Raw genomic sequence first — 27,427 nt, 5'->3', positions numbered from 1 at the left:
ATTTAAAAAATTCATGGATACCCGCTTAATGGATACCCGCGCGAATATGGGGTGGGTATGGGGCCAATTTTCATCTAGCGGGACGGGGACGGGTTTATTATTACCGGCCCCATGGAGCTCCATTGTCATCCCCAGGACCAGTGATATATTAATTTAAATCATTTTTCTATTTAAAAAAAAATGAGTGGACTAAAAACATGAGGGGGGTAAAAAGCCCAAAATTCTTAAAAACTCCCAATGTTGTTGTGTTTGATATACAGGGCAGACATTTTGTTTTAAAACAAACTGAGACTTGACATAAGTATCACACGAAAGGCAAAACGCTATTCTTCCTTTGCCGTTCTTGAAATCGGTGCGAAACGACGCAGCAGCCTCATAGGTCGCCGCCAAATCAAGTAGCCATTGAGGTCAGTCCCTTTCTCTCTCCCATTCCATTTTTGTTATTTCGCTAACTGTTCTGCTTTTCATAAATTACTTGCTATTCAACCGTTTTATAACATCCTTAAACCTCAACTAGATCTAGCTTTGTTGTTATTCTATAAATTTGTTCATCTTTAGTGGCATTATGGTGTATCAGGTATATAAAATTTTATACCAATGCAAGTTCACAGCAACATGTTCGTTTCGAGGAAAAAGTAGCGGGGAGGAGGAATATTACTTCCTTTGCCAAATAATTAAGATATGAATTGTTACAGTGCCAACAAATGATCACTTTTTCAACATTTATCCTTGATTCTTTTCCTTCAATAGCTGATTAGATTATACCATCCTTCATAGTTAGGGTTACACAATAGGATGCTTCATGCTTTGAAACCGTTATTATATAGTCCATAGGAAAGCTGTTATTCCTGAACACCTTCGGACTTCCTGAGTCACAAATCCAAATCAATCATATCAGTAATGAATCTCTTGTTCAGAAAATTTCTAATAAAATAATATAATCATAAATAATAATTATCCTAATAAAAAATAATAATATCAAGGATTTGAAACTAGATATTCTGTGTCCTATGGTTTTGCTATGAAGACAAAGCTTTTTAATAATTAACGCTATTTGCCTACTGCTCCTTCAGAAATTGCTTGTGAAAATTGTAATATCAAAAACCAAACTTGGATAGACAGCAATGGAGAATAATTAATTGACTAGGAATTTGTTGAAGTTGTGATTTGTGAACGAGTATCCTTCATTTGTGAAGGACATTATTTATAAAATAAATTATGTGATGATATCATATGGCACTATGTTAGAGTTAAAAGGTTGTCTTGAGGTAGATGATTGCTACAGAAGCTTTAGTAATATGAAACTTACCATTAAACATGAATTTGTGCCTTGGGAAATGTCATCATTGCATATGTTATGTTTGCTAAATTGCAGGAAAAAGTGGAAGTTTTGTTTGATATTAGGTGAAGCCTAATGGCATCTTTGGAAATAAAATCTGGTGCATTGGTTTCGTTACAAGACCTGCGCCCATCATCTCCTTTTTTTAAGCAAGGAGCTTCGCTCAGAATAATTGGAAAGTGAGTGCTGCCATTCTAACTCCAATGTATCTGTGTCTTTTCTTTTAGTGAGATGTTTAACAGCTGTAGTGACAATGTTGCACACAAAATAATGTTAAAATTCATTTTCTTTGGGTTTTGTTGCCAATCATGGTAAGTGAATACGAGTTGAAAGTTGAAACACTTTCAAGGATTCAGCTTGCATTATGTTAGTATCCCCATCCATAGATCTGGTTATGCATTTATGACTTATAGTTGTGACGGTCATGTGGATACCATTAGTTATGTTGTGCTTGGAAGAATTATAAATGGCATGCTAGCAGGGTGAGCATAGCAGCAATTGTTTTTTGGTTTTGCCATGGATGGATATTGGGAACAGCAACATTGACATTTCTGGTATGGTATGATGGCAGTTTGAGTATGGTAAATTTACTGTCCATCATATAGATGGAACTCAAATGAAAATGCTAAACTGCCTGAAGATTTGCCAGCTTGTAGATAGTTGGCGTATGTCATGTGTCAGATCAGATCTGTACATTTCAGAATGTTAATGATTTTCAAAGTTGCTAAAAATATGAATAGATTGACTCATTTCTCAAAGTCATGGTCTGTAGACTAGGATTGGAGAAACAAGTTTCAATATAAGAAACATATGTTCAATATTTACTAGAATATAACAAAATTACACTGCAAGTTTTTTTTTCTCGGTTGAATGTACTCAATACAGTTTCTCTAGACTTTCATTTTCACCTGTTTTCGTTTCCAACAATATCAAATAACACATCAACAATCTGCAATAAAATACATTTTTTTCATCTATTGGACCTTGAAGAAGATTTCAACTTGCTAACAATCATACGTATATTAGTTTTCAGTTATGAAACCTGATCACAAACATTTTGGAAGTGATTTCACTTTAAATTCTATGATTGAGTTTATTGTAATAATGTATTGTACTAAGTACTTGCTATTTTGTGGGAATACATCATCTCTGCATTCATGTGTCACCCTAATAAGTGATAGTGGCATTTTAAAGTCTCTTTTATCTTCACGTGCCTGCATAATAAAAGAGTTTTACACTTTTACTAACATATAAAACAGCTTTACTTACATTTCTGGTTTTCGAGTTTCACCAAGTTCAGTTTTGGACCCACTAGTTCCTATTTTGATAATGGGCACCTATAGATATTAAATGGATGCAATTAAGTTCATTGTTAGATTGCTGTTGATTTTTCTCAGTCCTTAGTTTTTACTAATGCGATGTCTTTTGTTGATGTGACATTAAACTGATGATAAGAGTCATGTGCGATTATATTTTGTAGATATGGTAGTCAAGTAACATAATACTGATTGGAATTGCATCAATTTGAGAACTATCTTCAACTAAAACTAGGGGGGATCAAAACTGAATTTGGTAAAAACAGAGAGTAATAAACCATGTACGATATTTACTAATAATTGAAACAGTCCATACATATTGTTGTGATATTTGAATTCCTTATCCAATTGCCAATATCCATTCTACCGGTACAAGTTGCTGTAGTCTGACAAACCAAATGGCTCTATTATATATCTTTTGATGTTGCTGCTGCCGGTGATGGCAGTAAAGTGTCATTCAATAACTTATGAGGAGCCTTCCACAGGTTACAGGAATACTCTACAGAGACAGGCCTAGCAATAATTATTGATGGTGATGACATTCTAAAGGTTAATACTGAACATCTAAGGGACCTTATTTTTCATGTTGGATCTGTCTACCAATTCATTGGTGAACTCCTTATCCAACCAGATAATGAGGTATGTGCTTGTCAAGATTTGGTAAAAGGCATACTTCTCTCTGTTTTCTCCTGCAAACACACATAACAAACTTTGTAAATACACATTCACTCGCAACATGCACAACAGTCTCATTGAGAAGATGATTGAACATGGTTCTTTGTTCTTTGTTAGGGAGTTTTGCAGGCACGAGTTGGTAGAAATGTTGATGGGATTGATCTCAATCTTTATCATCAGTCCCTGCTGCTTTTAAGACAGTTTCAAGCCAATCATTTAAACAATCCAGCAACTATGTAGAGGTCATCATACTAATATAAAAAATACATATTTTCTCACAAGAGAAATGTTAACAACACACTTTCTAATTCTAATACAATTTTGAACTTGCTTTCTAATTAGTTGAATTTTTGTTGAAAACCACAAAATTTAGAGAATTTGCATCCTATTTAATGATTATCTCTCTTTATTTTATAGTTTTTAATAAATTTTAACGAATAAAATAGTGTATTGCTAGCACTTATCTTTCTCATAATATAAAAAAAAAGTTGGAACTTGGAATTGGAAGGTTGTTCCCTTAACTATTTTCATAGAAAAATGTTGTCACATAGAGATACTGAATGCCTAGGCATTTCCCGATGTTTTTCAGATAAAGACATGGTATTCTGTAGTGTTTGCCATGTAAACAGAATCTTAACAACGTTCATGATGGCCTTTCATTTTATTTTATTCGCCCTTTCTTCTGGCTGCAAATGGGACATGACATCAAAGAGCTGTTAGGTGTGAGTTGGGCTTAGCTGTGCAGGCTTCACGGGGGACATTTAGTTTTTCATGTGAAACTATGCAACAAATTTTTGGCCACCCTGATTTTGCAATCTGAAACTGTGGTAAGGGAGGGGGAGGGTGGAGTGATATTTAATTTAAGGCAATATATAATATATTTTAATACATGTCAGCTGTCTCTATTTGTATTTTGCACCACTATTTCAACATCTTTGTAGCATTCGAATGCTACATGGTCGTACATGTTTGCATCTGCGTGGGAAAAATATCGGTGCCAGTTATCTAGTTGGTAGGACCCGTCACGTAAATTTATGTGGTAGCGGTTGAGGTTGGAAGGAGGTTGTATTCCATGTGGTACATTGTGATGAATTGAAAAGGCACAAATCAACATACTGTGTTTCACACAAATTATTATCCACCACTCATGCAAAAGTCTTGGGTGTTGAATTTGCAAATTTATATGTTGACAAGCAATGATTTGTAGATGAAGATGCATATTTATATTGTAATGATGGAATATATGTTGGTTTTCATGCCCCACATATCACTCCATACTCATTTGATTTTGATCTTTGTTGAGCACGCTCTTGGATAATTTGTACGTCCTTAGTGCTAACAAAAGCACATCCATCTGTTTATATAATATAAATACACCACTTGTTTAAACGTAAAACTAACGTCAATATCTTCGTCAAACTATGTGGACCCTGTATATCCACAAGCTCGGTGTTAATTAATTTTAATGGTCCAAGAATGATGTGTTTGGTATTTATTTTCTAACGCTATTTTTTTTTTTCTCTCTCCACGTCAAATGTAGATTTTACGTAAAAGTTAATATTTTTTTGCTTCAAGATTAATGTCAAGGTAAACGTGAAACGTCACAACTCGAATGCAAACATGCTAATAATTGGAGTAAAGGGGGAATTCTGGCTTTGGATTGGGCAAAAGTGGGTTCTATGCATTCACATTCACTGAGCCGAATAAATTGAGGCATTAGCTTTAGTTTCATCTTTGCACTAGTAACATTATATAATTGCAATATGATGGTAAATAAACGTGTAGACACCGTAAAGTCCATGGTCATGCGAGAATTAATTTTTTTTATTATTAAAATCGTGGTAAAATTATTCTCTTAATCTCTTATATACATAGAGTTAATCATTCATATATTGCTAGTGTAAAATTTTTTACACTGACAACTAATTATATCTTTTAAATTATTTTATTTTATTCTTATTTCAATAAATAAGCATTTGACATGACACTGTTAAAAGATATGATTGGTTGCCAGTGTAAAATTTTTTTACACTGGTAGTGTATAAGTGATTAACTCATATACATATGTATAGTTTTCATACTTCTGGGTTTTTTTTTGGATAATTTCATCCTTTTTTATTTTTTTTTGGTATTGTCTTTCATCTTGTTTTTTTAGTTTCATACCAGTGTCAAGACATGACTCGTGATATATATAGCCTCTCGTAGGAACAAATATATCTCTGTGACTTTCATGTTGGGTGCATAGAGAGAATGTGAGGAGAAAAAAAATTCAATAACAAAGTATGAAAAGTCAAATTCTCTCCTAATTCTATATCATATACATAACCAACCACATGAGATCACGAGGTTTTAGCATAATTCGTCGTCTCCAAGAACATATTTCAGTTTAACATAATTCCTCTATTGTTGACGAAGAACATAATCCTTCATCCCTCACACCTACCCATTGAGAAAAAGAGGCACTGCACAGTGATTACCGGCCCTACGCGTGATTCCTGGTTCTCCCAATTCTACCTGCCATTACAGATCTCTCCCTCAGCCAAACCCTTCACATCCGATCCTTATTTCCCCCCTTGCATTTCAATTAAGAAATAACATTTAATTTTTTAAAAAAAGCATGAGAAATCATACTAAATATGATTTAAAAATAATTATTATAAATTTAACAAATTTATCCTATATAAAAACACTATACTGTAAATGTTAGTGTGTTTATATTATATTTTTTTTCTCAAGATAAATATTTTTAAATTGAAAGACAAAATGGTGATTTGCATTACCCCTTTCGGCCACTTTTTTTTTATACAGTGAAATCGTAAGGTGGTTGGATTTGGATATCTCATCGCATCATGATTTATGAGTTATGACCCATGACTTTATCTTCCCACCGCAAAATTGATGTTAAAGATTGACAGAAACTGATACCTTGGTTAAATTCAGAACTATTAAATTATTCGTAATCAATTTGATTTTGTATTAAAAATATAGTAATGTTAAAAAAAAAAAAAAAAGATTATGTTTGTGATCAACTTGCTTGTGTAAAATGACTAAATGAGTTGGAATACTGGATAGCAATCTTATTAGCGACCAGTGTTTTATTACTATATATATATATATGCTCTTGTTTCTTTTCTTTATTGTTTGGGTTATTCCTCTAGTTTTGTTTTTGACGCCTAAGCAAAAATTGATTTGACAGGAAATTCTACCGACAGGGAGGCCTTGACCCATAGGACTACATCTTGGAGACATGGGTCCACCCACCATATCTTCCCTGATACACTGACGCAAATACGTCAACTTAATACCTTCAAGCAATATTGCATGCTTAATTATATTAGAGAAAAAAGTAATATAATTTGTTAATCTATATAAAACTCAGGAGGTAATTTAAGTAGTAAGCAAGTTCTGGTTTTGCAATATTAGAGGATTAAATTTGCCAAAAAAGTATTTGTAGGGAGGGACAATCTAAATAGAGAAAAAATAATCTTACACTAAATAAAACTATACCCTTGATTTAATTCAATAACAAAATAATGTTAACAATGAACTTAATTAGTTAGAAAACTAAAAATTTACATGCACGTGCAGTATTATTTTCAACTCCAATATCACCCTTTAAGAAGTTTGCTTTGTTTAGCTACTCGTCAATGTGCATTGGTCACTGCAATTTAGTTGTGGGAGGGGACCATGAGGTCATTGAGATCTAGAACTCTCACTGAACTTTCCACATTTTTTCATGGGGTCTATTAACTTTTTGGAGAGACAATGTCAACATATCTAGAAACTAGCAATCCAGCACAAGTATTCGGTGCAATTTTATTTATGGCTGAGTGGGGTCTTTTTGATTTTTAACTGCAAATTGCAAACACTACTGGAAAATTCTCACATGACAAATGCTCAAATGAATGCTTAACAATTTGTCGTGTGCTTCAGACTCAAACCTAGAATGAATGTTGTTTTGTAGTGTGTGGAACTTTTGGTTTGTCTTTTTGTTACCTAAAACACAAGAATTTATTAAGTAATTCAAAATTATAATCTCAACTAATTACTAAAGGTATTTAAGTTTTTGATCATGCTAATCTGGACTCTAAAGACACTAGTAAAGAAATCAATACATAAAAAGTTTTCTTTTAAAAACTAAAATAGAGTGTGCAGATATACTTTTCAATATAAATTTTTTACTTTTGATTCTTTAACCAGTGTATTAAGGACACTGATTAACATTTTTTTAGTTTTTTTTTTATCTACAAGAAAATATTAATAACACTGAATTAAATTTTAGGTAAAAACTGATTTAAGATCATGTGATGCATGACCACATTTAATTTATTACCTTAAACACATCCTAATGAAATGAAGGTGAACCATAGGATCCTTGACATTAATTTGTACCGCACGAGGAATCATAGTAACCATGTCTAGTAACTAGGTTAGGAAAAATAAAAAGGTTCTGCTTTATGCTGTCCAGCAAAAAAGTAAAAGTGAATTCAGGAGACAAAGTAAGTGGTACTTAACTGGGGTAGGGAATCAAAGTGTAGTGTGAAATGAGAAATGTAGAAGCAGATACATAGTTCCTGGCTCATTTTTTTCTCACCAGGGACTACTAAAGAAGGAACTGGAATTGGATTTCCGATTGAGCAAAGGGTAGTTTTTTATATATTTAAGGAAAGTTTACTAACTTTTGTTGTCTTACTCTGCCTTTTGAAAAGCTCACACTACAACTAGTTCCTTCTTTTTTCAGTTAAGAGCCTAATCTGTGGGCGCATATTCATAATTAATTGCACTTGGACTTATTATAGAATGCGTTTATGTCTACGTACGCCTAAGACTTTGACACGCAACATAGAGAAATGGAAGGTTTAAACAAAATTGGTATTCCAAACTTAAAAGGAATAAATAACTACCTTTTTAATTAAATAATATGTTTTCAATAAATAAATTGTTTTTAATTCCTTATTTACTACCTTACAGATAAAAGATAACAAAACCGGAACAAAATAAATTAACTAAAACTAAAGATGTTATCAGTATTGTTTAAATAATTAATGCGTTCATGACGTGCATTGTATTGATTATCCTTGACAGAATGACAGTAAGTATTAATATTACTCCCAGTTGAATGAAAGAGTATTAGCAAGAGTTCATAGCAATTTAAACGTGCACGTCAATATAAACTGTGTCTTGCATTATCTATTCAAAACTGTTTAATGCTTGGTGCTATATATCATGTTGTATTGGATAATCAATGCATTTGTAGTTAGATTTGTATTGCATCGCATTAAATAAAGAACTAGATTGTGACTCCTGCCGTGAAATATAATATTAATAATACATTAACATAGATATCAATAAATTTTTATAATATATTTTTTCCTCTGCTTTTTTTCTCACATATATTTGTTTTTTAATTAATCATAGTGAGTATAATGATATTATAATCAATTTGAGTCACAAACAATGAATATAAATTATATGGGTTAATTATTGCTATAACTAATTATCAGTTCGGGTAACAATTAATTGATACAGAAAGTCTTATAATCCACGTTAAAAATACGACTTTTTGTAGTAATCGTTTATTATAACTGATATAGAAAATATGCCTTTCTATATTGGCTGAATAATCGATATTGAAAATAAGGATTTTTTTTATTTCAATTGTTGAATCGATGTAAAATTACTGAATTAAAGGATATAAAAAGTCATTTTTCAATAGTGAGTAAAAAATGTCAATTAATATCATAATATCATTTTTTTCTTTTCAATTTATACGGGTAGAATGCAGCAAAAATTCAAAGTCGTGCAAAGAATTTTTGGAACATTTAAATGTGAAAAAAAAAACTTAGATTGCATGTAAAAATAGTAGGGATCTTATTCATTAAATAAGATTTAGTTGTTGGAATAGTAAATTTAGGGAATGGTCTTAAGATTGGTCCTGATCTTGATTCTAGTAAAAAAGTATTCAAGCAAATGACAAAATTTACCCATAAACACTTCAATGCTCGAGTCATTAAGAATTCTTTTAAAGTAACAATATTAATTGTAGAAAAAAATATATATCAAACTTGTGATAAGAAGTCCTACTACAGTGAGCGAAGGACAAAGTAGGAGAAAAAGTTATTATCCTACATGAACAAGTATTTAAGAAGTGTATTATACGATGTTTTCTGTTATACATGATTGTTAATTTAGTAAATCGTGACAATATCAAAATAATGTGAATAATTCAATTTATGCGTGAAGTTAAGTTAGTTTATATGAGGCTAGGTTAGAATTGACTCGATCAAATTGATCTTTTAGGACATATTCCATTTATATGTGGGATGGAGTTGTAACATCTCAGTTTTCAACATGATTATTACTATTATTATTATTATTGTCATTATTACTATGTGGTATTTGGTCATAATTTGGTGGTTATATTTTACTTCAATTATAGATAATTCACACTCCATTTATGCTTAGAAAGATATGTGTGTTGTTAGATCTAATTAGATAGTTGTGAAATTTTTTTTTTTAGAATCATTTCTCGCTGGGCTGACTGACTAGTCTCAGTGTCCGAGGCATAACTTGGGCTGTGATGGTCCAAATGATGCAAAATTGGTGTCAATGGAAATCTAAGAGAAAAAAGCACAACTTTTATTGAAATAGCTATTTTCAAATTCGGTCGTATAGAAGGTCAAAATTGGAATTTTATTGATACAATTGTTTCTCGCTGGGCTGATTGGCAAGTCTCGGTTTTTGGGGTATAACTTGGTCGGTGGTTGTTCAAATGATACAAACTTGGTGGCTATGGAAAGATAAGAGAAAATCCTACAACTTTCATGAAGGAAATATTTTCCGATTCGGCTGTCTATAAGGTCCAAATCAGTAGCCAAAGTCGGTGCGGAAAAGAACATGGCACCAACTCCATTAATTCACACCAACTCCATTAATTCATCCCACCAACTTCTATAATTCATTCCACTAATTCATTCCACTTAGTTTTGTCTATCTTTTTCTCCATTATTTTACATTTTTTTAATGTGTTTTGGAGGCTATAAATAGGCTTCACTTCTCCATTGCAAACCATCCCAAGAAACACTTCTCATTCTCATCCTCTCTTCTCTCATACTCTCTTCTTTCCCTCTTCTTCTCTTTGAAGACCAAGGGAAATCTAGAGGAGAAGGTTCTGTCCTAGTTTTAGCTCCGGCCCCTATTTTAGACGGAAGGAGCCTTGGGGAGGCAGCTGTGCTATAGTCTCAGTTTCTGCCCGAGTTTCAATTCAGGTTTATCCAAGTAAGGGTGGCATTTATAAAATTAATCTAGTATGGGTAGTACTTATAAGACTTAATCTAGTATACATGAGCATGATAGGAGTAGGATAACTTTTAATATGCTATTTTGTTTGTATGAAGGTTGTTATTTATTTAAATTGATGGTTGTTATTTATTCAAGTTGGTGGTTGTTTTGGATATTTAATTTGGCATGGTTATGATTATGTTTATATATATAATTATGAAGTATGTGTATGTGGTTTGGAAAAGTAAATAGGACTGAGAGGAGTAAGGTTATGGATGGGAGATCTCTTGGTGAGATCAGGGATATAATCTTTGGAGAAAATATGGTATTTCGGAATCCCATTGTGAGGATTTCCAATTTGGAAATTTTCCAAGGATTATATAGTAAACCACTTCAGATGTTAGGTGGATTCTGAAGTACTCCTCTAAGTATCTATTTGCTACCGGTATGGGTCTGGGTCGAGTCATACCGATGGATGAGGTGACCCCACCAGGGTTACGTGACGACGTAATCCAACTGTATACTTTCCATGAGAGGTTAGGCGTGAGACATGGGTTGCTGACATGTTTCACCGTATCAACACTTGGTTTGGATAGGTGTTGAGGCCAACATTTGGTTTGGATGTGTTGGTTACATCATGGATTATACGGTGGTGTGACTTTGCTTTGGATGTGGATTATGTATACATATGGTATGGATTGTATACTAGGGTTATGGATTTCTTTAATTAATATGTATGCTATTGGTTTATATCTATCTTGGAAATACATGTTGGTTTGAACAAATAATTGTTAAATGATATTTATACTATGGTTGGTTTTATACGTGCTAACCCTTATGTTTCCATGTGGTGGAACTGTGATGATCTCACTATGTGGGGGAGCAGATCAGGTGTGAAGCCATAGGATAGCAAGGAGTCTTCTGGGTAGCTGCTTTGAGAAGTGGCTAGGCTTAGAGCTTGACCAGCACCTAGGGTGTTTCTGTTAATGGTTAATGTTAATATATTTTGGATGACTGTATGATTTTACTGAGAATGACTAATATACTTATGTTTGCTATTATGAAAACAATTTTTACACTCTAGCGTAGCTGGCTTTTGCTCTATTTTTTTTATTATAAATGCTCTTTTATTTTGGTTGGTTATTGATGTGATGACCTAAGGTGGGTCGTTACAATTTTGGTATCAGAGCCTGGTTAAGTCTCTTTAGGATTTGTGGGGAATGGTCTTGTTATGTTTCCGTTGTATGGAAACGAATTTTGAAAGGAACTTCATGAGTAACTCATGAGTTTCTTAATCTTGATTAGGAATTTCTTATGAGTTTCGTGTAAACTCATAAAGTTCTTTGACCTTTTTAGGATGACTGGTAGGGGAAATCATTCTAATTCTTCTTCAAGCATGGATGGGCGGCAAATTGCTCGAGCTATGGAGCTAATTGCTGCTACTATTGGATAATAGAATACTTTATGGTGAGCTTAGGTACCAATAGTATGAATAAAGCCTTGATAATCAACTAGAAATTATTGACACCTTAGATTTAGGTGAGACATTGATTTGGCAAGAGTTTACAATTAATGGAATTTAGGAATCTATAGTAGTAGTGATTGAATCCAAAGAGGTTGTATCTGAGAATTGAAGTTTTGATGGGAGATTGGAACGTTCCTTGAGTGTTGGTGCTTGCATGATAACTTTTATGGTTGAGGTAGTATGTGAATTTTATTTTGTGAGCTGTTTTGGTTTAGGATTGTAATGAAAAGCTTGAATATGAGTTTAAGGTGGAAAGGAGTGAGTTTGGAATGATTAAGGTATGTTAGTACACTAATGCTGTATGATATGGGGATTATTTTTGTTGAAATTTTGTTGTGCCAGTATGAGTATCATATTGATAGAATCTGATTTTGTGGTCTTTATGAGAATTATGGCTTTAGATACTATCTTTCTAATGGAACTGGAATCAGGTAAAAAGCAGGTCTAGAACTCTAGTTATGACTGCTTTGGTGATCAGAAGTCTAGTTGTTAGAGCTGAATATACTTGAAGTGATTGTTGAAATTTTAGTTAGGAAGGTGATCTTTTTGAAATCTTAAGAGTTGTAGCTTATTCATTTAGCTTTCATTTAAGACAGGTTTGAAATCATTTGGATGAGTATAACTCTATAGATATATACTGTCATGATAGGCATAACAAGGATAAAATAGATTTGGTGATGTTTTGAGGTTTGGTCATTGAAAGGTTGATTAAAATGATATGCTTGGTTCATGGTGATCAATTCATATATGCTTAGGGATAGTATATGTGAAGGAAGTATTCTAATATGAATTGATATGCAAGTATGTGACCTTATGGATCAATTAGTGGATATTTGTGTGTTAATGAAAGGTTTTGATCTTAGGATGTGATATCATCATATTAGAGTTAAGTGTGAAGATATATCCAAGATAAACTTAGGCTAGATTATCTAAGTATGACTCTGATTGTATTAGGTGCGTGTTTTAGGCCATGTAATTTCTTGTGAAGGTTTAACATAGAGCTACCTAAGGTAGAAGTTGTAGTGAGAGATACCTAATTCAATTAGTAAAATTAAGAGTTTTCTTAGGATAATTTATAGGAGATTTATTAAGTAAATTTCTAAGATAGCAGATCGAGGTTTAGGCTACTCTCATCTCACTCGCCTCTACTACAGGAATCACTTTGCTTTCTTTTCCTATAGCTACTAAGATAGATTCGGGAAGAGTGTTGATGCATGAAGGAAAGATAGTAGCTTGTGATTCTAGGCAATTGAAAATTCATGAGAGGAATTACCTTACCCATGACCTTGAGTTAGCAATTTTAATTAAGATTTGGAGACACTACATATATGATTCTAAGCTAGAGGTTTTTAGCGATCATAAGAATTTTAAATATCTATTGACAAGAAGAGATAATTGGAATTTTTAAGGACTAGGATTTTGATCTTAATTGTCATTTGGGCAAAGCTAGTATGGTGGTTGATACTTTGAGTAGAAGACCTCTAGATATATCTTCCCTTATGGTTAGAGAGATAGATCTTTTGGTTTGGTCTAAAGATTTAAGTTTGGCTTATGAGGTTACCCTTAGTAGTATGAGACTAGGTATGACTAAAGTAACAAGTGAATTATTGAAGGAAATTGGAGAAGCATAATTAGTTGATTCATTTTGAAAACAAGACAAGAGGATATAGGACAAGGTAGTGGATAAGAGCTGCCTTCGGTATAGATGAGGTGGTAAGACTTGGAGATTGATTCTGTGTAAAACTTACGCTTAGGCACATGATTTTTGGAGAGGGTCGTAGAAATGAAAATATTATTCTGGCAGATACCTTGAGTAGGATGATCTTTCGCCTACCACATTTGATGATTTAAGGGTTGGATTTGACTAAAGAACTTAGAGACTTAAGCGTGATGTGTGAGCTCACCCTTAGGAGCATTGAATTTAGTATGTTGAAAGTAACTAATGAATTAATGGACGAGATTAGAGAAGCCTAGGAGTTAAATTCTTTCTTAGTGAACCAAGTGGAGAGGATTAGTAGGGGTGGGTATAAATAGCCCTTTACGAGTGGAAATTGATGATGTTTTGGGGTTCAATAATAGGATCTATGGCCTAGTAATCTTGAATTTAGGAAGATGATCTTAAAGGGAGGACACAAGTGTTCTCTTAGTATCCATTGAGGAGCTATTAAGGTGTATCAAAGTCGTGCAGTGGAAGCATGGTGGCCTTAAGTGTAGAAAGGAATAGAGGATGGTGTGTACTCATATTTAGTATAGTATAAGTCTGAGACAGAACATTAGGTGCCTTTTAGGACTTTTGTAGCCTTTAGATGTTCCTATTTGGAAATGAGATAATGTGTATAAACTTTGTTGTGGGTTTTCCTAGGAGGTTTAGGAAGAATTTTGAACAAGGTACAGATGGAATTTTGAGGTACAAGAGTAGAATTTGTATTCCACAGGATGAGGAGTTGAAGAAATTGATATTTGAGGAAGCTCATAAAAGCAAATTGAGTATACATCCAGGTATGACAAAAATGTATCAAGATTTGAAGAAAATGTTTTGGTGGAATGGAATGAAAAAGGAGATAGCTGAGTATGTTGCATCTTGCATTGTGTGTCAAAAAGCTAAAGTGGAACATCAAAAACCAGGAGGTTTGTTACAAATGATGGAGATCCCTGAATGGAAATGGGATAGTATAACCATGGATTTTGTTGTTGGATTACCAAGGTCTGCTAAGAATTGTAATTCTATTTGGGTGATCGTGGATAGATTAACTAAGTGTGCTCATTTTCTTCCGGTGAATATAAAGTGGTCCTTAGAAAGGTTAACTCAATTGTATATTAAGGAGATTGTTAGATTACATGGTGTGCCCTCTAGTATCATCTCTGATAGGGATCCTCGTTTTACATCCCGATTTTGGCAGAGTTTGCATCAGGCGTTAGGAACTAAGTTAAGACTCAGTTCTGCTTATCACCCACAAACTGATGGGCAGTCTGAGAGGACTATTCAATCTTTAGAGGACTTGTTGAGGGCTTGTATTTTGGATCATCTAGGGAGTTGGGAAGAAATGTTGCCTTTGGTTGAGTTCACTTATAATAACAGTTTTCACGCAAGTATAGAAATGGCACCATTTGAGGCTCTGTATGGGAGGAAGTGTCGAACACCTTTGTGTTGGTTTAAAGAAGGAGAATCAATGATGGTGGGACCAGAGATTATCTTGCAAACTACTGAAAAAGTGAAACAAATTCAGGGAAGAATGAGAGCTACTCAGAGTCGACAAAAGTCTTATGCAGACAAGAGGAGGAAACCTTTGGAATTTTCAGAGGGAGAACATGTATTTTTGAAGGTAACTCCTACCACACGTGTGGGAAGAGCTATCAAAGCGAAGAAGTTGAATCCTAAGTTTATTGGACCGTATCAAATTCTCAAGAGGATTGGACCAGTGGCATATCAGATTGCATTACCTCCATTTCTATCTAATCTGCATGATGTATTCCATGTGTCACAACTGAGGAAGTATATTCACGATCCGAGTCATGTCTTGGAATCAGAGGCAGTGCAAGTGAAGGAGAATTTAACTTTTGAGAAACAACCAGTTTCAGTGGCAGACAAGAGAGTTAAGAAGTTGCGAGGTAAATCTATCAATTTGGTGAAGGTTATTTGGGATGCAGACACTAATGAAGCCACTTGGGAGTTGGAAGACAATATGAAGGATCAATACCCATATCTCTTTTGAGTAAGTGAATTTTCGGGGACGAAAATTTTTATTGTTGGGGAGAATTGTAACATCTCAGTTTTCAACATGATTATTACTATTATTATTATTATTGTCATTATTACTATGTGGTATTTGGTCATAATTTGGTGGTTATATTTTACTTCAATTATAGATAATTCACACTCCATTTATGCTTAGAAAGATATGTGTGTTGTTAGATCTAATTAGATAGTTGTGAAATTTTTTTTTTTAGAATCATTTCTCGCTGGGCTGACTGACTAGTCTCAGTGTCCGAGGCATAACTTGGGCTGTGATGGTCCAAATGATGCAAAATTGGTGTCAATGGAAATCTAAGAGAAAAAAGCACAACTTTTATTGAAATAGCTATTTTCAAATTCGGTCGTATAGAAGGTCAAAATTGGAATTTTATTGATACAATTGTTTCTCGCTGGGCTGATTGGCAAGTCTCGGTTTTTGGGGTATAACTTGGTCGGTGGTTGTTCAAATGATACAAACTTGGTGGCTATGGAAAGATAAGAGAAAATCCTACAACTTTCATGAAGGAAATATTTTCCGATTCGGCTGTCTATAAGGTCCAAATCAGTAGCCAAAGTCGGTGCGGAAAAGAACATGGCACCAACTCCATTAATTCACACCAACTCCATTAATTCATCCCACCAACTTCTATAATTCATTCCACTAATTCATTCCACTTAGTTTTGTCTATCTTTTTCTCCATTATTTTACATTTTTTTAATGTGTTTTGGAGGCTATAAATAGGCTTCACTTCTCCATTGCAAACCATCCCAAGAAACACTTCTCATTCTCATCCTCTCTTCTCTCATACTCTCTTCTTTCCCTCTTCTTCTCTTTGAAGACCAAGGGAAATCTAGAGGAGAAGGTTCTGTCCTAGTTTTAGCTCCGGCCCCTATTTTAGACGGAAGGAGCCTTGGGGAGGCAGCTGTGCTATAGTCTCAGTTTCTGCCCGAGTTTCAATTCAGGTTTATCCAAGTAAGGGTGGCATTTATAAAATTAATCTAGTATGGGTAGTACTTATAAGACTTAATCTAGTATACATGAGCATGATAGGAGTAGGATAACTTTTAATATGCTATTTTGTTTGTATGAAGGTTGTTATTTATTTAAATTGATGGTTGTTATTTATTCAAGTTGGTGGTTGTTTTGGATATTTAATTTGGCATGGTTATGATTATGTTTATATATATAATTATGAAGTATGTGTATGTGGTTTGGAAAAGTAAATAGGACTGAGAGGAGTAAGGTTATGGATGGGAGATCTCTTGGTGAGATCAGGGATATAATCTTTGGAGAAAATATGGTATTTCGGAATCCCATTGTGAGGATTTCCAATTTGGAAATTTTCCAAGGATTATATAGTAAACCACTTCAGATGTTAGGTGGATTCTGAAGTACTCCTCTAAGTATCTATTTGCTACCGGTATGGGTCTGGGTCGAGTCATACCGATGGATGAGGTGACCCCACCAGGGTTACGTGACGACGTAATCCAACTGTATACTTTCCATGAGAGGTTAGGCGTGAGACATGGGTTGCTGACATGTTTCACCGTATCAACACTTGGTTTGGATAGGTGTTGAGGCCAACATTTGGTTTGGATGTGTTGGTTACATCATGGATTATACGGTGGTGTGACTTTGCTTTGGATGTGGATTATGTATACATATGGTATGGATTGTATACTAGGGTTATGGATTTCTTTAATTAATATGTATGCTATTGGTTTATATCTATCTTGGAAATACATGTTGGTTTGAACAAATAATTGTTAAATGATATTTATACTATGGTTGGTTTTATACGTGCTAACCCTTATGTTTCCATGTGGTGGAACTGTGATGATCTCACTATGTGGGGGAGCAGATCAGGTGTGAAGCCATAGGATAGCAAGGAGTCTTCTGGGTAGCTGCTTTGAGAAGTGGCTAGGCTTAGAGCTTGACCAGCACCTAGGGTGTTTCTGTTAATGGTTAATGTTAATATATTTTGGATGACTGTATGATTTTACTGAGAATGACTAATATACTTATGTTTGCTATTATGAAAACAATTTTTACACTCTAGCGTAGCTGGCTTTTGCTCTATTTTTTTTATTATAAATGCTCTTTTATTTTGGTTGGTTATTGATGTGATGACCTAAGGTGGGTCGTTACAGGAGTGATATACACTAGTGGAAAATCAGTCTTTTGCGTCATTTCTTTGTTGTCGGACATATCAAAAATCAACGTAAAAAGATGTAGTGGCATTTTTATAATTTTTGTGAACTTTTTTACGTCGGACATAAAGGTGTCTGACGTAAAATGTAAAATCTATGTCGTACATAAGATACGTCTGACGTATATTTTACATTTTACGTCGGACTCCTTTATGTCCGGCGTAAAAAAGTCTATTAATCTTCCCGCACGCGTCAATATTTGAAAATAAGAGACATGTAAAATGGTGTGAGTATTTAAAAACAAGAGATATGGGAAACGGTGTGAGAGAAAGAAGAAGCTCAACCGCTTAGGTTGAATTTATTTTCTACCACTCTTCACTTTCCTTCTTCTATTTCGGTTTCGTCAGAAGTAACACACCAACACCAAAATTTCTTGCTTTTTTACTTTCATATATTTAGTTTTATGTTTATTTAGTTTCTTTCAATTTTGTGCTATGCTTTCAGTTATGATTATTCAGGATATGGAGCATTTACAGGTAAGGTATGTAACTCGCCTGATTTTTAAGTTTGTAAGTTTGTTTCGCGCAGAGAATTTTGATTTTTCATCTGGAACGGCCTGTTCTGCAAGTAGAACAGGTCGTTCTACTTGCACTAGTTATGTTTTTTTTTGTTTACAACTTTTTTACGTTGGATATTGGTAATGTCCGACGTAAATTTACATCAGATTTTACAACCAACGTAAATTTACGTCTCCTGCTTTAACGTCAGACTTTTTTTCTGACGTAAAAAACTTAAAATAACTGACGTAAATGACTTCTTTTGTACTAGTGATACAAGATTTAATATCAAGAACTTCTTTAGAACAATAGCTCTCCAAATTGATGTTAAATGTGAATTTTTACATTAACTTTTAGAATGGTCATCTAAAACATATAGATATTAATTAATTTTAAAAAAAATTAAAGATTTTTTTGGTATAGACTACAAATATTTCTTATAAAAAATCTTGTTTGACTTGAGTATAACTATTATAGATAGCAAAACTACCATTTTAAGAATTAACACATTAGTTGATTTATATTTTAAGATTAAAATTTTCTTTCACTTTAAATTTCAATTATTTTTAATTTTAACTTCTTTAATTTTATATTTTTTATTTAATCTTTTCCCTTTTTTTTTCTTAAATCTCAACTATTTATATTTTCACACAAAAATATTCCAAATAAATTTATATGAATAAAATTATAGTACGGTGTTGGTTTAATATCAATATCTTATTTAAACACATGGGAATTAAAAAGATAATTTTATAAAAATAAATGTAGAAATTTGAATGAGACATAAAATACGATACTTTAAAAATACAATTTCTTTTAAAAAAAGTACAGATAAATAACGAGAAATATCATTAAAAAAAAGTAAACTAATAAAAATATTTTTATATTTAAGAATGAAATTCAAATTTATAACTTAAAAATCAATTACCACAAAATATTCCTCAATCCTGTTGCGTGAAATAAATTTCTTAAATAAAATACGATATTTAAAAAATAGATATCCTTTCTCTTTCTGTCTGCACTCTACAGGTCATATAAGGATATGTGTTGGAAGGGGAAAACCAAGAAATGGAGAACATGTTGCTTTCTTCATTTTCAACGAATATCCCACTTGTTGTCGATGAAGATCCCAATTCCAAAATTTATAAACAAGGCCTAAATTTTACTCAGGAGTGACTCCAATTAGGATTGGAACCAATTATACGTATCACGATTATGCAGAATAATACTGTCCAAAACCCTACATCATCACTCTTTTTTCCTTTTCTTTTTTGACCAAATTTAGATAGCCAACTTAAAAAATTGCACAAGATTTATCTATTGCTTTTGCAATCACCAACATGACTCAAACTCAATAAAATAATTCTTTTAGCATTGATTTAAAATCATTTATTTCATTTTCCACAAATGAAATGGTTCCCTAGGATTGGCGTTCCCAGTAGTCACCCCATGAACACATTAAATTTTATTCCACTCCGGATACCAACTACTTTTATATATTTTATTTCTTGATCATGTAATTTAATCTGATGATAATGGTAAATTAAGGTTTGGGGCGGTATTGTGCCCATATAGGAAATGTTTAAGAAACATTAAGCCATCGCTGACATACTCTTGTCCTTTATAATATAGTTTTCAATGGTTTACCTAAAAATATTTATCGTTTTTAATAACGTTGCAAAATGCAAACCATGGACGCTGAGTCCATCTACAAAACTCTTTTAATAAAAATATGTCGTTTAAGAAATTTAATTTGTAAACTTCTACCACGCAAACCGAGAAGGTGAGGGAAAACATTATTTCATATCAATTTCAATTGTTGTAAAAGACTTTATTATCAGTTGAACTTTTTGTATTATCTGCAGAACAGCCTTTGTTTTAATCAAAAATAAAATAAAATGAGTTCATGGCTATCGAATATGAATAAATATAACGATGGTTGCAAACTACTGATTTTTTTAATCAGCTGCAATTATGTCTAGAATTGCGAGGAAAGGAAATGATCCTTCGTTTACCTGTTCAATGTTAATTTTATATATTTTAAGATTTTGACACATTAGGGACAACAATGCGGTAATGCCCGAATCTGCAGAACGGTATATAAGAATATTTCAATAATATATACGTTATAAAATTGGTCAAGTTTCTACTAAATAATCAAAAAAGATTCCCACTGTTTGTGTGTCCATACGAACCATATTTAGATTCAAAAATTTCATAATGGCTGTCTTCCTACATGTGGGGAAAAACACATGACAACTCATTAATTTCCTACATGCATGTATATGGGACACAAAAACAAACACACATGTGTACTATGTCTATATAGGAACTGTGTTGGTACAACATTATAGGTTTATTTGGAAGAGGTGTAGAAACATGTGTATTTAGTAACAACAAAATAAGTCGGATATAAATTCAAAAGATGATGAGCCTCACCTATTGTTATTAATTTTCAGGTAAAAATGATGGGAAGAAATGTCGAATCTCTCGTGTTAATAATCGATTATCATTTTTTATATACAAAATTATGATTTTAATTGGTTTAATTGACTAAATAAAAATCGATCATTTTTTTTTACTTAATCTATTAAATTAAAATTAATCAATTAACTAAAAAAGTAATTATTTTTTATTTCTTTATTTCGTATTTCTTTTAAACTAAATACTCATATTTTTACTTTATTTTCATTTACCCGACTTCTCCATTATTTTGTATACCTGACTTTCTACTTTGCCAAACATCCTTGAGAGTATTAATGTAGAACATACATAGATGAATAGAGTTCCATTCTTGGTAAAAAGAAAAAGAGGCTGCATAACCCTTTGGAGCCAAGAACTGAGAGCACTGAGGAAGATTTTCTTCTCTGAATTGTGCACGTTTAAAACAGTTATATTAGACTTAGAGTTAGAGATACATACAATATTTCTTATTCTTCTTTATGACGTGAATTACCTTATCCCGTATTTTTCTCTCTCTTTCTAATTTCTTCCATTGTTATGTCTTATTTTAATGTAGAGAGAAAATAATAGTTAAGTGCAGATAGCTGGTATTGTTTGTTTGTAAAAATGTCTTTGTTTTGGTCTCCTTAGGCCGTAGATAAAAAAAGGAAGAGAAGAAGAGACTAGAACCGAACAAAACAAAGTTCCATTATGGATGATTCTGATCCCTCTGCGCCTTTGCTTTCTCCCTTGCCTCGTCGGAATTCCCTCCTCCGGCCACCGCACCTCCTTCTCCGGTCACTCCCTATCTAGTTCCACAACACAACACACTCCAAGGTCTTTCATTTTTCCATTCTCACTTTCTTCTTCTTCTTTCTAAACCAAATGGTACTTTCCAAATTGAATCACAACCTCAACAGTCAACAATAACAAATTAAGCTACTCTCTTTTTCCTTACATCTTTTGTTTCTGTCATGACTTTGATGAATTCGGGTGGTGGTGTCAGGTGTGGGACATGGTTTCTCTTCTTTCATTATTATTTTGCAGAATCAAAGTCTGTTCTTTCTGCTCCTCTTTTAAAATGGTGTTTCAACATGTTCCGGTAGATATGGGTTCTGACCAGTGACATATCATGCATCTTTGAAATTTTGTATTTCCCAGGTCCCATATGCAGAATCTCTTTTTAAATTTGTTCAACAGAGCAGTGTGTTTCTTTTTACATGGCAAGGCAGAAAAAGAATCAATTTTTATTTTTTTACTTATATCTCCCAAATCAGCAGTTACCACTACAAAATTCGAGTTTGATCTATGTTTTTCTATAAATAAACCAATGTGTGGACAATGGACATTTAATGGAATGGGACCTATTAGCCTTTCTCTTTCACTATTCATATTCACTTGGATGTGTGCGTAGATATTTTCAATTTTCACTCCTCTGCTCGTGGATGCAAGTTGCAACACTGGAATTCAACGTGAGAATGTTCTGCATAATAATCTGCAGTTTTGAGTTTTAAATTTGTGATAAATATTAAATTGTGAGATTCTAAGCTTTCTGAGTCAGAAATTGTCCTTATGTTCAGTCACGGCATACCCCAACTTTGATTTTTATTTGAGAAGGAAGTATGTAGGAACAGGCAAAGATACAAATTAAAAAACTAAAACGGTTTCTTCCTATGGGCTGTTGTAGAATTTCTTACCTGCTCCTCATTCTTTTAGTGCCGTACATACGTTTTAAATAAAGTATTTTCATTGCGCAGGTTCCACACTACTTAAACGGCAAAACCACAAAGGTGTCGTGTGGGGAATCACATTGTAGAGTTGATGGGGCATTTTTCCTCAATGTTCAATGGGTTGGCCCGCTCGTTTTCAATGAAGAAAGGAAGAAAGAATGGGACATGTGGAGGGAGGGAAGCTGCTGAAGCAATGGCAAAAGAAGCTAAGAAAAATGACATGATGTTGTGCAACTCTGGCAATGTTCATGTCGATGGTTCAAACAACTTTGTTTCCGTTTTCTCCAAAAGAGGCCAGAAAGGAGTGAACCAAGATTGCTGCATAGTATGGGAGGTATGGTATATAGTAGAAATTAATACTCAAAAATCTTTGTTTTCTTTTTCATGTTGTTAAGGGAAGAATTATTTTAATTGCCATGATAACTTACCTATTGGTGAGTGGTTAAGTGTTTACATCATCGTGGTCCCTTATGGATGTGTTGGTGTTGTTTATAGGAATTTGGATGCCAAGAGGACATGATCTTCTGCGGTGTTTTTGATGGGCACGGGCCATGGGGTCACTTTGTGGCCAAAAGAGTGAGAGAGTCAATGCCACCATCTTTGTTATGTAACTGGCAGGAGACACTAGCCCAAACTTCACTTGATGATCAAGGTATTGATGTAGAGGAAGAGAAAAGGCATCAATACCGGTTCAACATATGGAAGCACTCTTACTTGAAGACTTGTGCTGCCATTGATCAAGAACTAGAGCAGTATCGCAAGATAGACTCATTTTACAGTGGAACAACTGCCCTTTCAATTGTTAGACAGGTAAAAGCAAAATGAAAATCTATCCACTTTTCAAACAATGATCGCTTGCAATTTTATTAGTTTGTTTCATGAATTTAATAGACATGTATTATCCGTATAAAAATCACCACCATCTATATGACTTTTTAAGGTGATTATTATAAAAGTCTAATAAACTTGCCATACATAATAGATTAGATGATAATGTAAAATATAGAGTTTTTTTTTAGATATAAGTTAGAAATATTTTTGAAAATTTATCTATAAAAAAAAAAGAAGCTTTTTTTCGGCTAATAAACTTTCAAAGTGCTTCTAAATTTGTATCCGAAAGGACTCATATTAATGTATATACTATGTTCTCTAGTTTTGTCTTCATAATAGACAAACCAATATTATTGGAGATTCTTTGAAACTAATGCCTAACTATTCTATGATGGGCAGGGTGAACTCATTGTCATAGCAAATGTTGGTGATTCTCGTGCCGTATTAGCTACAACATTAGATGATGGAAGTTTGGTACCGGTTCAACTAACAGTTGATTTCAAGCCAAACTTACCCCGTTAGTTTTGTCTCGGTGTATTTCCATTATTGTTCATCTCTAATATTTCTTTGGCTTCTCATTGTGGTGGTGTTAATTAACATTCAATTGCAGAGGAGGCAGAGAGAATAATTCAGTGCCAGGGGCGTGTGTTCTGCTTAGAGGACGAGCCAGGGGTGCATAGGGTGTGGTTACCAGATGAAGAGTCTCCAGGACTAGCCATGTCTAGGGCCTTTGGTGACCACTGCATTAAAGGGTACGGTCTAATTTCTGTTCCTGAGGTAACACAGAGAAATATAAGCAGTAGAGACCAGTTTGTTGTGCTAGCCACTGATGGGGTATGAAGTCTTCTCCTTGAATTGCAACTGTTTTGTATTTGCATATTCTAACAAGAAATGTTACTAACACTTTTACCAGCAATTTTCTCTATGGTTGAAAATCATAAATTTTGGTACTACTAAATCATACAAGACTCAGTTAAATGAGATTCAAAATTTGTAATATTCAATGAATTTAAACTGATATAAAAAAGAGTATTAGATAGAGTGTTGTTAACATTGACATTCAGATTGAAATAGAGAGCAACATTAACACATTCTGTTGGTTTTGTGATGAAGGTTTGGGATGTAATATCTAACAAAGAAGCAGTGGAAATTGTATCTTCAACAGCAGATAAAGCTAAGGCAGCAAAACGTTTGGTGGAGTGTGCGGTGCATGCATGGAAACGCAAGAGACGGGGCATTGCCGTGGATGACATTTCAGCTATTTGTCTCTTCTTTCACTCTTCCATTTCATCACAACAAGTTCAGCTTGCCACCTTAAAATAGATTGTCGTGTAAAAATGAGCTAGTCATGTCACAGTTGATGATGTTCCATCGATGTAACCTTGGTCCAGTTAACATAAATTGGTTTAGAAGTGCACCATACACTTATTCCTTTCTGAAATTAGATAAATTTAATCTAGTAGGAATAATTTTAAATTGTTAAACATAATTTAAAAAATATGTTCAAATTAATTTCAAACACAAATTTTACTTTAAAATGTGTATAAAATAATAATAAAATAGAAAAGGTTTCTAACCGATTAAAAAGAGGTACTGTAGTTACTCCTTGCTGTGTCTAAAGAGATGCACCCAATTCTAGTAATTTGATGATATTCAAGTTTAAATCAATAAAATAACGGTTAACAATAGAAACCAGCCATTAGAAAATGGCAAATATGAATAAAACAGAACCAACCCTTGTATCATCAAGGAAGCTGCTAGGGTAAGATTTTGTGGCTTTTTCATAGATCTATCAGTAACGGATCTCCCCGATGATGAAATTACTACAAAGCCAAATTCTCACAATTCAAAATTCAAACTCGCAAATTATTGTCGGCGAAATTATTGCTTGAAGTACGCGTTGCAGTTTTTGAAACGTGGTTTTTACATTTGGAATAGGATATGTGTTCTCACCAAATAATGAAATCGAATGATGATTTTTCAAGGATATGATTATGGTGTGTATTCTCAGTCCAATCTACCTCATGGGATCCACAACTTACTTTTTGGCTTCTTGCGGATAACTTTCCCACGTGATTAATTAGAATGCTTATTTCTGATTTGTAATTTTTGCCTTTGTTTTTGTTAAGACCTTGGTCAGGAACCCATAATAGGCCTTCCAGCAAAGTAATGATTCAAACTATTACCATATTCGTGTCTATGCACAGATGATTCAGCTGTTTTCACATATTTTATAAATAAACAATATATAAAATGAAAAATTTTGTATAAGAATAGGCATGATGCGAATTTGTTTTTCTTTTTCACACAGGCTAGTTGGAAATTATGACACGTTGCAACTTGATAGCTACGTTGCCTAGATAGTTTAAAAATGGTGACATTTAATTACTAATTAAGAATATTATTTGGCATGATTGATGGAATTGGAATGGGAAGCTGACAGGCAAGTGTTGATGTTTGTTAGCAGATTGTTTGGGTACAAACTATGTTGTTTTTGTGGAGCTCTGGGCCTAAAGAACAAAGGGAAACGTGGCCTCTTCTCGTTACTTAGGGGCCGATGATAAACACATCTCCACTCTCGTATAACCACACCTCTTTTTTTAAAAAATATATATAAAATATCTAAATTACCCTTAAAAAAAATGAAATTCTTAAATTTACACCCCCTTTCCCGCATCCCACACCCCCCTTCCCCGCATCCCAACACCTCCACTCTCGTATAAGCACCCCCTTCCCTGCACCTTTTCCAAATTGTGTTTGAGAAATTAGGTGGGCTTCTATTCAAGCCTGGCGGGAGTAACTTGCAGCATGCAACAACATTCTCATTTTTGTTTCTCGTTTATGCTGGCAAATTGACTGTGGTGGTAATGTTTTGGCTTCTCCAACGCGACTCAAACAAATAGCAAGAAGCCAGGTATATATGCAAATTTTAGATTTAACTATACTTTTAAGTCCATATGATAACTCAACGATTTATTTTTATATGTTTACTGTACATGTATACATTTATGCAGGTGGATTACATTCTTGGAAGCAATCCAGAGAATATGTCATACATGGTTAGATACGGAGGAAAATATCCTGAAAGAATACATCATCGTGCGTCGTCATTGCCATCCGTAGATGAGTACCGTGGCCACATTGGTTGCAAAGAAGGATACTTTTATTTTCAAACCCAGAATCCAAACCCCAACTTGCTTTTAGGAACTCTTAAACACTTAGGGTGCGGGAAAGGGGGGTGTGGGGTGCGGGGTATGGGGGTGCGGGGAAGAGGGTATAAATTTAGGAATTTCATTTTTTTTAAGAGTAATTTAGACATTTTATATATATTTTTTAAAAAAGGGAGTGTGCTTATACGAGAATGGAGGTGTGTTTATCATCTGCCTTACTTAGGTTTCATGTTGGGATTAATCTGGCCATTAATAGACCATAGAGTCTCTAATGGATTCAAAAACTTTCATTCACCACGGATTTAACACTTTCTTTTAATTTGCTTGGTGAGGATTAAATGACTTTACATAATATTGAATGCGTTAATTAATTGGTGAATGATTGTTTTAATATTACTCAGTAGTTTTGAGATTAAATTTTACTAGTAACATTAAATGAGTAAGAGTTTTTTTGCCCCTCTATTTATGATAAATTAATTTGACTTAAGTAAGATTACAATCTCTTATAAGAAAAAAAAATTATGTAATTTTGATAGTCTTTATTATTAGCTTTGGGATATCACATAGATGATATTTATAGAGAAAAAAAAATTATCTTATATTAAAAAAGCAATGAAATTCTCCCCTTCTCATTCTCTCAATTAAAAAAGACAATGGAGTACTTATTATTATAAAAA

General features: G+C 33.5%; 2 protein-coding genes across 5 annotated transcripts; both read left to right on the top strand.

Moving 5' to 3' along the window:
- Positions 1 to 248: 248 nt before the first annotated feature.
- Positions 249 to 3,668, top strand: MDO1 (telomere-capping, CST complex subunit). Its single transcript, XM_020355421.3, has 4 exons — positions 249 to 407; positions 1,376 to 1,518; positions 3,141 to 3,294; positions 3,448 to 3,668. The coding sequence occupies exons 2-4, from the start codon at positions 1,415 to 1,417 to the stop codon at positions 3,568 to 3,570; spliced, it is 381 nt and encodes a 126-aa protein (XP_020211010.1). The 5' UTR covers positions 249 to 407; positions 1,376 to 1,414; the 3' UTR covers positions 3,571 to 3,668.
- Positions 3,669 to 21,392: 17,724 nt separating this feature from the next.
- Positions 21,393 to 25,002, top strand: LOC109798175 (putative protein phosphatase 2C 34). Of its 4 annotated transcripts, none has more exons than XM_020358424.3 (6): positions 21,393 to 21,541; positions 22,777 to 23,083; positions 23,245 to 23,559; positions 23,980 to 24,097; positions 24,191 to 24,414; positions 24,694 to 25,002. In XM_020358424.3, exons 2-6 carry the CDS (start codon positions 22,841 to 22,843, stop codon positions 24,901 to 24,903), a joined length of 1,110 nt encoding a protein of 369 aa, XP_020214013.1. In that variant the 5' UTR covers positions 21,393 to 21,541; positions 22,777 to 22,840; the 3' UTR covers positions 24,904 to 25,002. The 4 variants fall into 4 exon arrangements, with proteins under 4 accessions (XP_020214013.1, XP_082915227.1, XP_020214012.1 ...); XM_083059101.1 differs by lacking the exon at positions 21,393 to 21,541 and adding an exon at positions 21,557 to 21,856; XM_020358423.3 differs by lacking the exon at positions 21,393 to 21,541 and adding an exon at positions 21,912 to 22,491.
- Positions 25,003 to 27,427: the final 2,425 nt, after the last annotated feature.

Source organism: Cajanus cajan, chromosome 6 (assembly GCF_000230855.2).
Source record: "Cajanus cajan strain Asha chromosome 6, NIPB_CcT2T_4, whole genome shotgun sequence".
NCBI lineage: Eukaryota > Viridiplantae > Streptophyta > Magnoliopsida > Fabales > Fabaceae > Cajanus > Cajanus cajan.
Note: the sequence above shows the minus strand (reverse complement) of the source record. Positions and strands in the feature narration are given on the sequence as shown.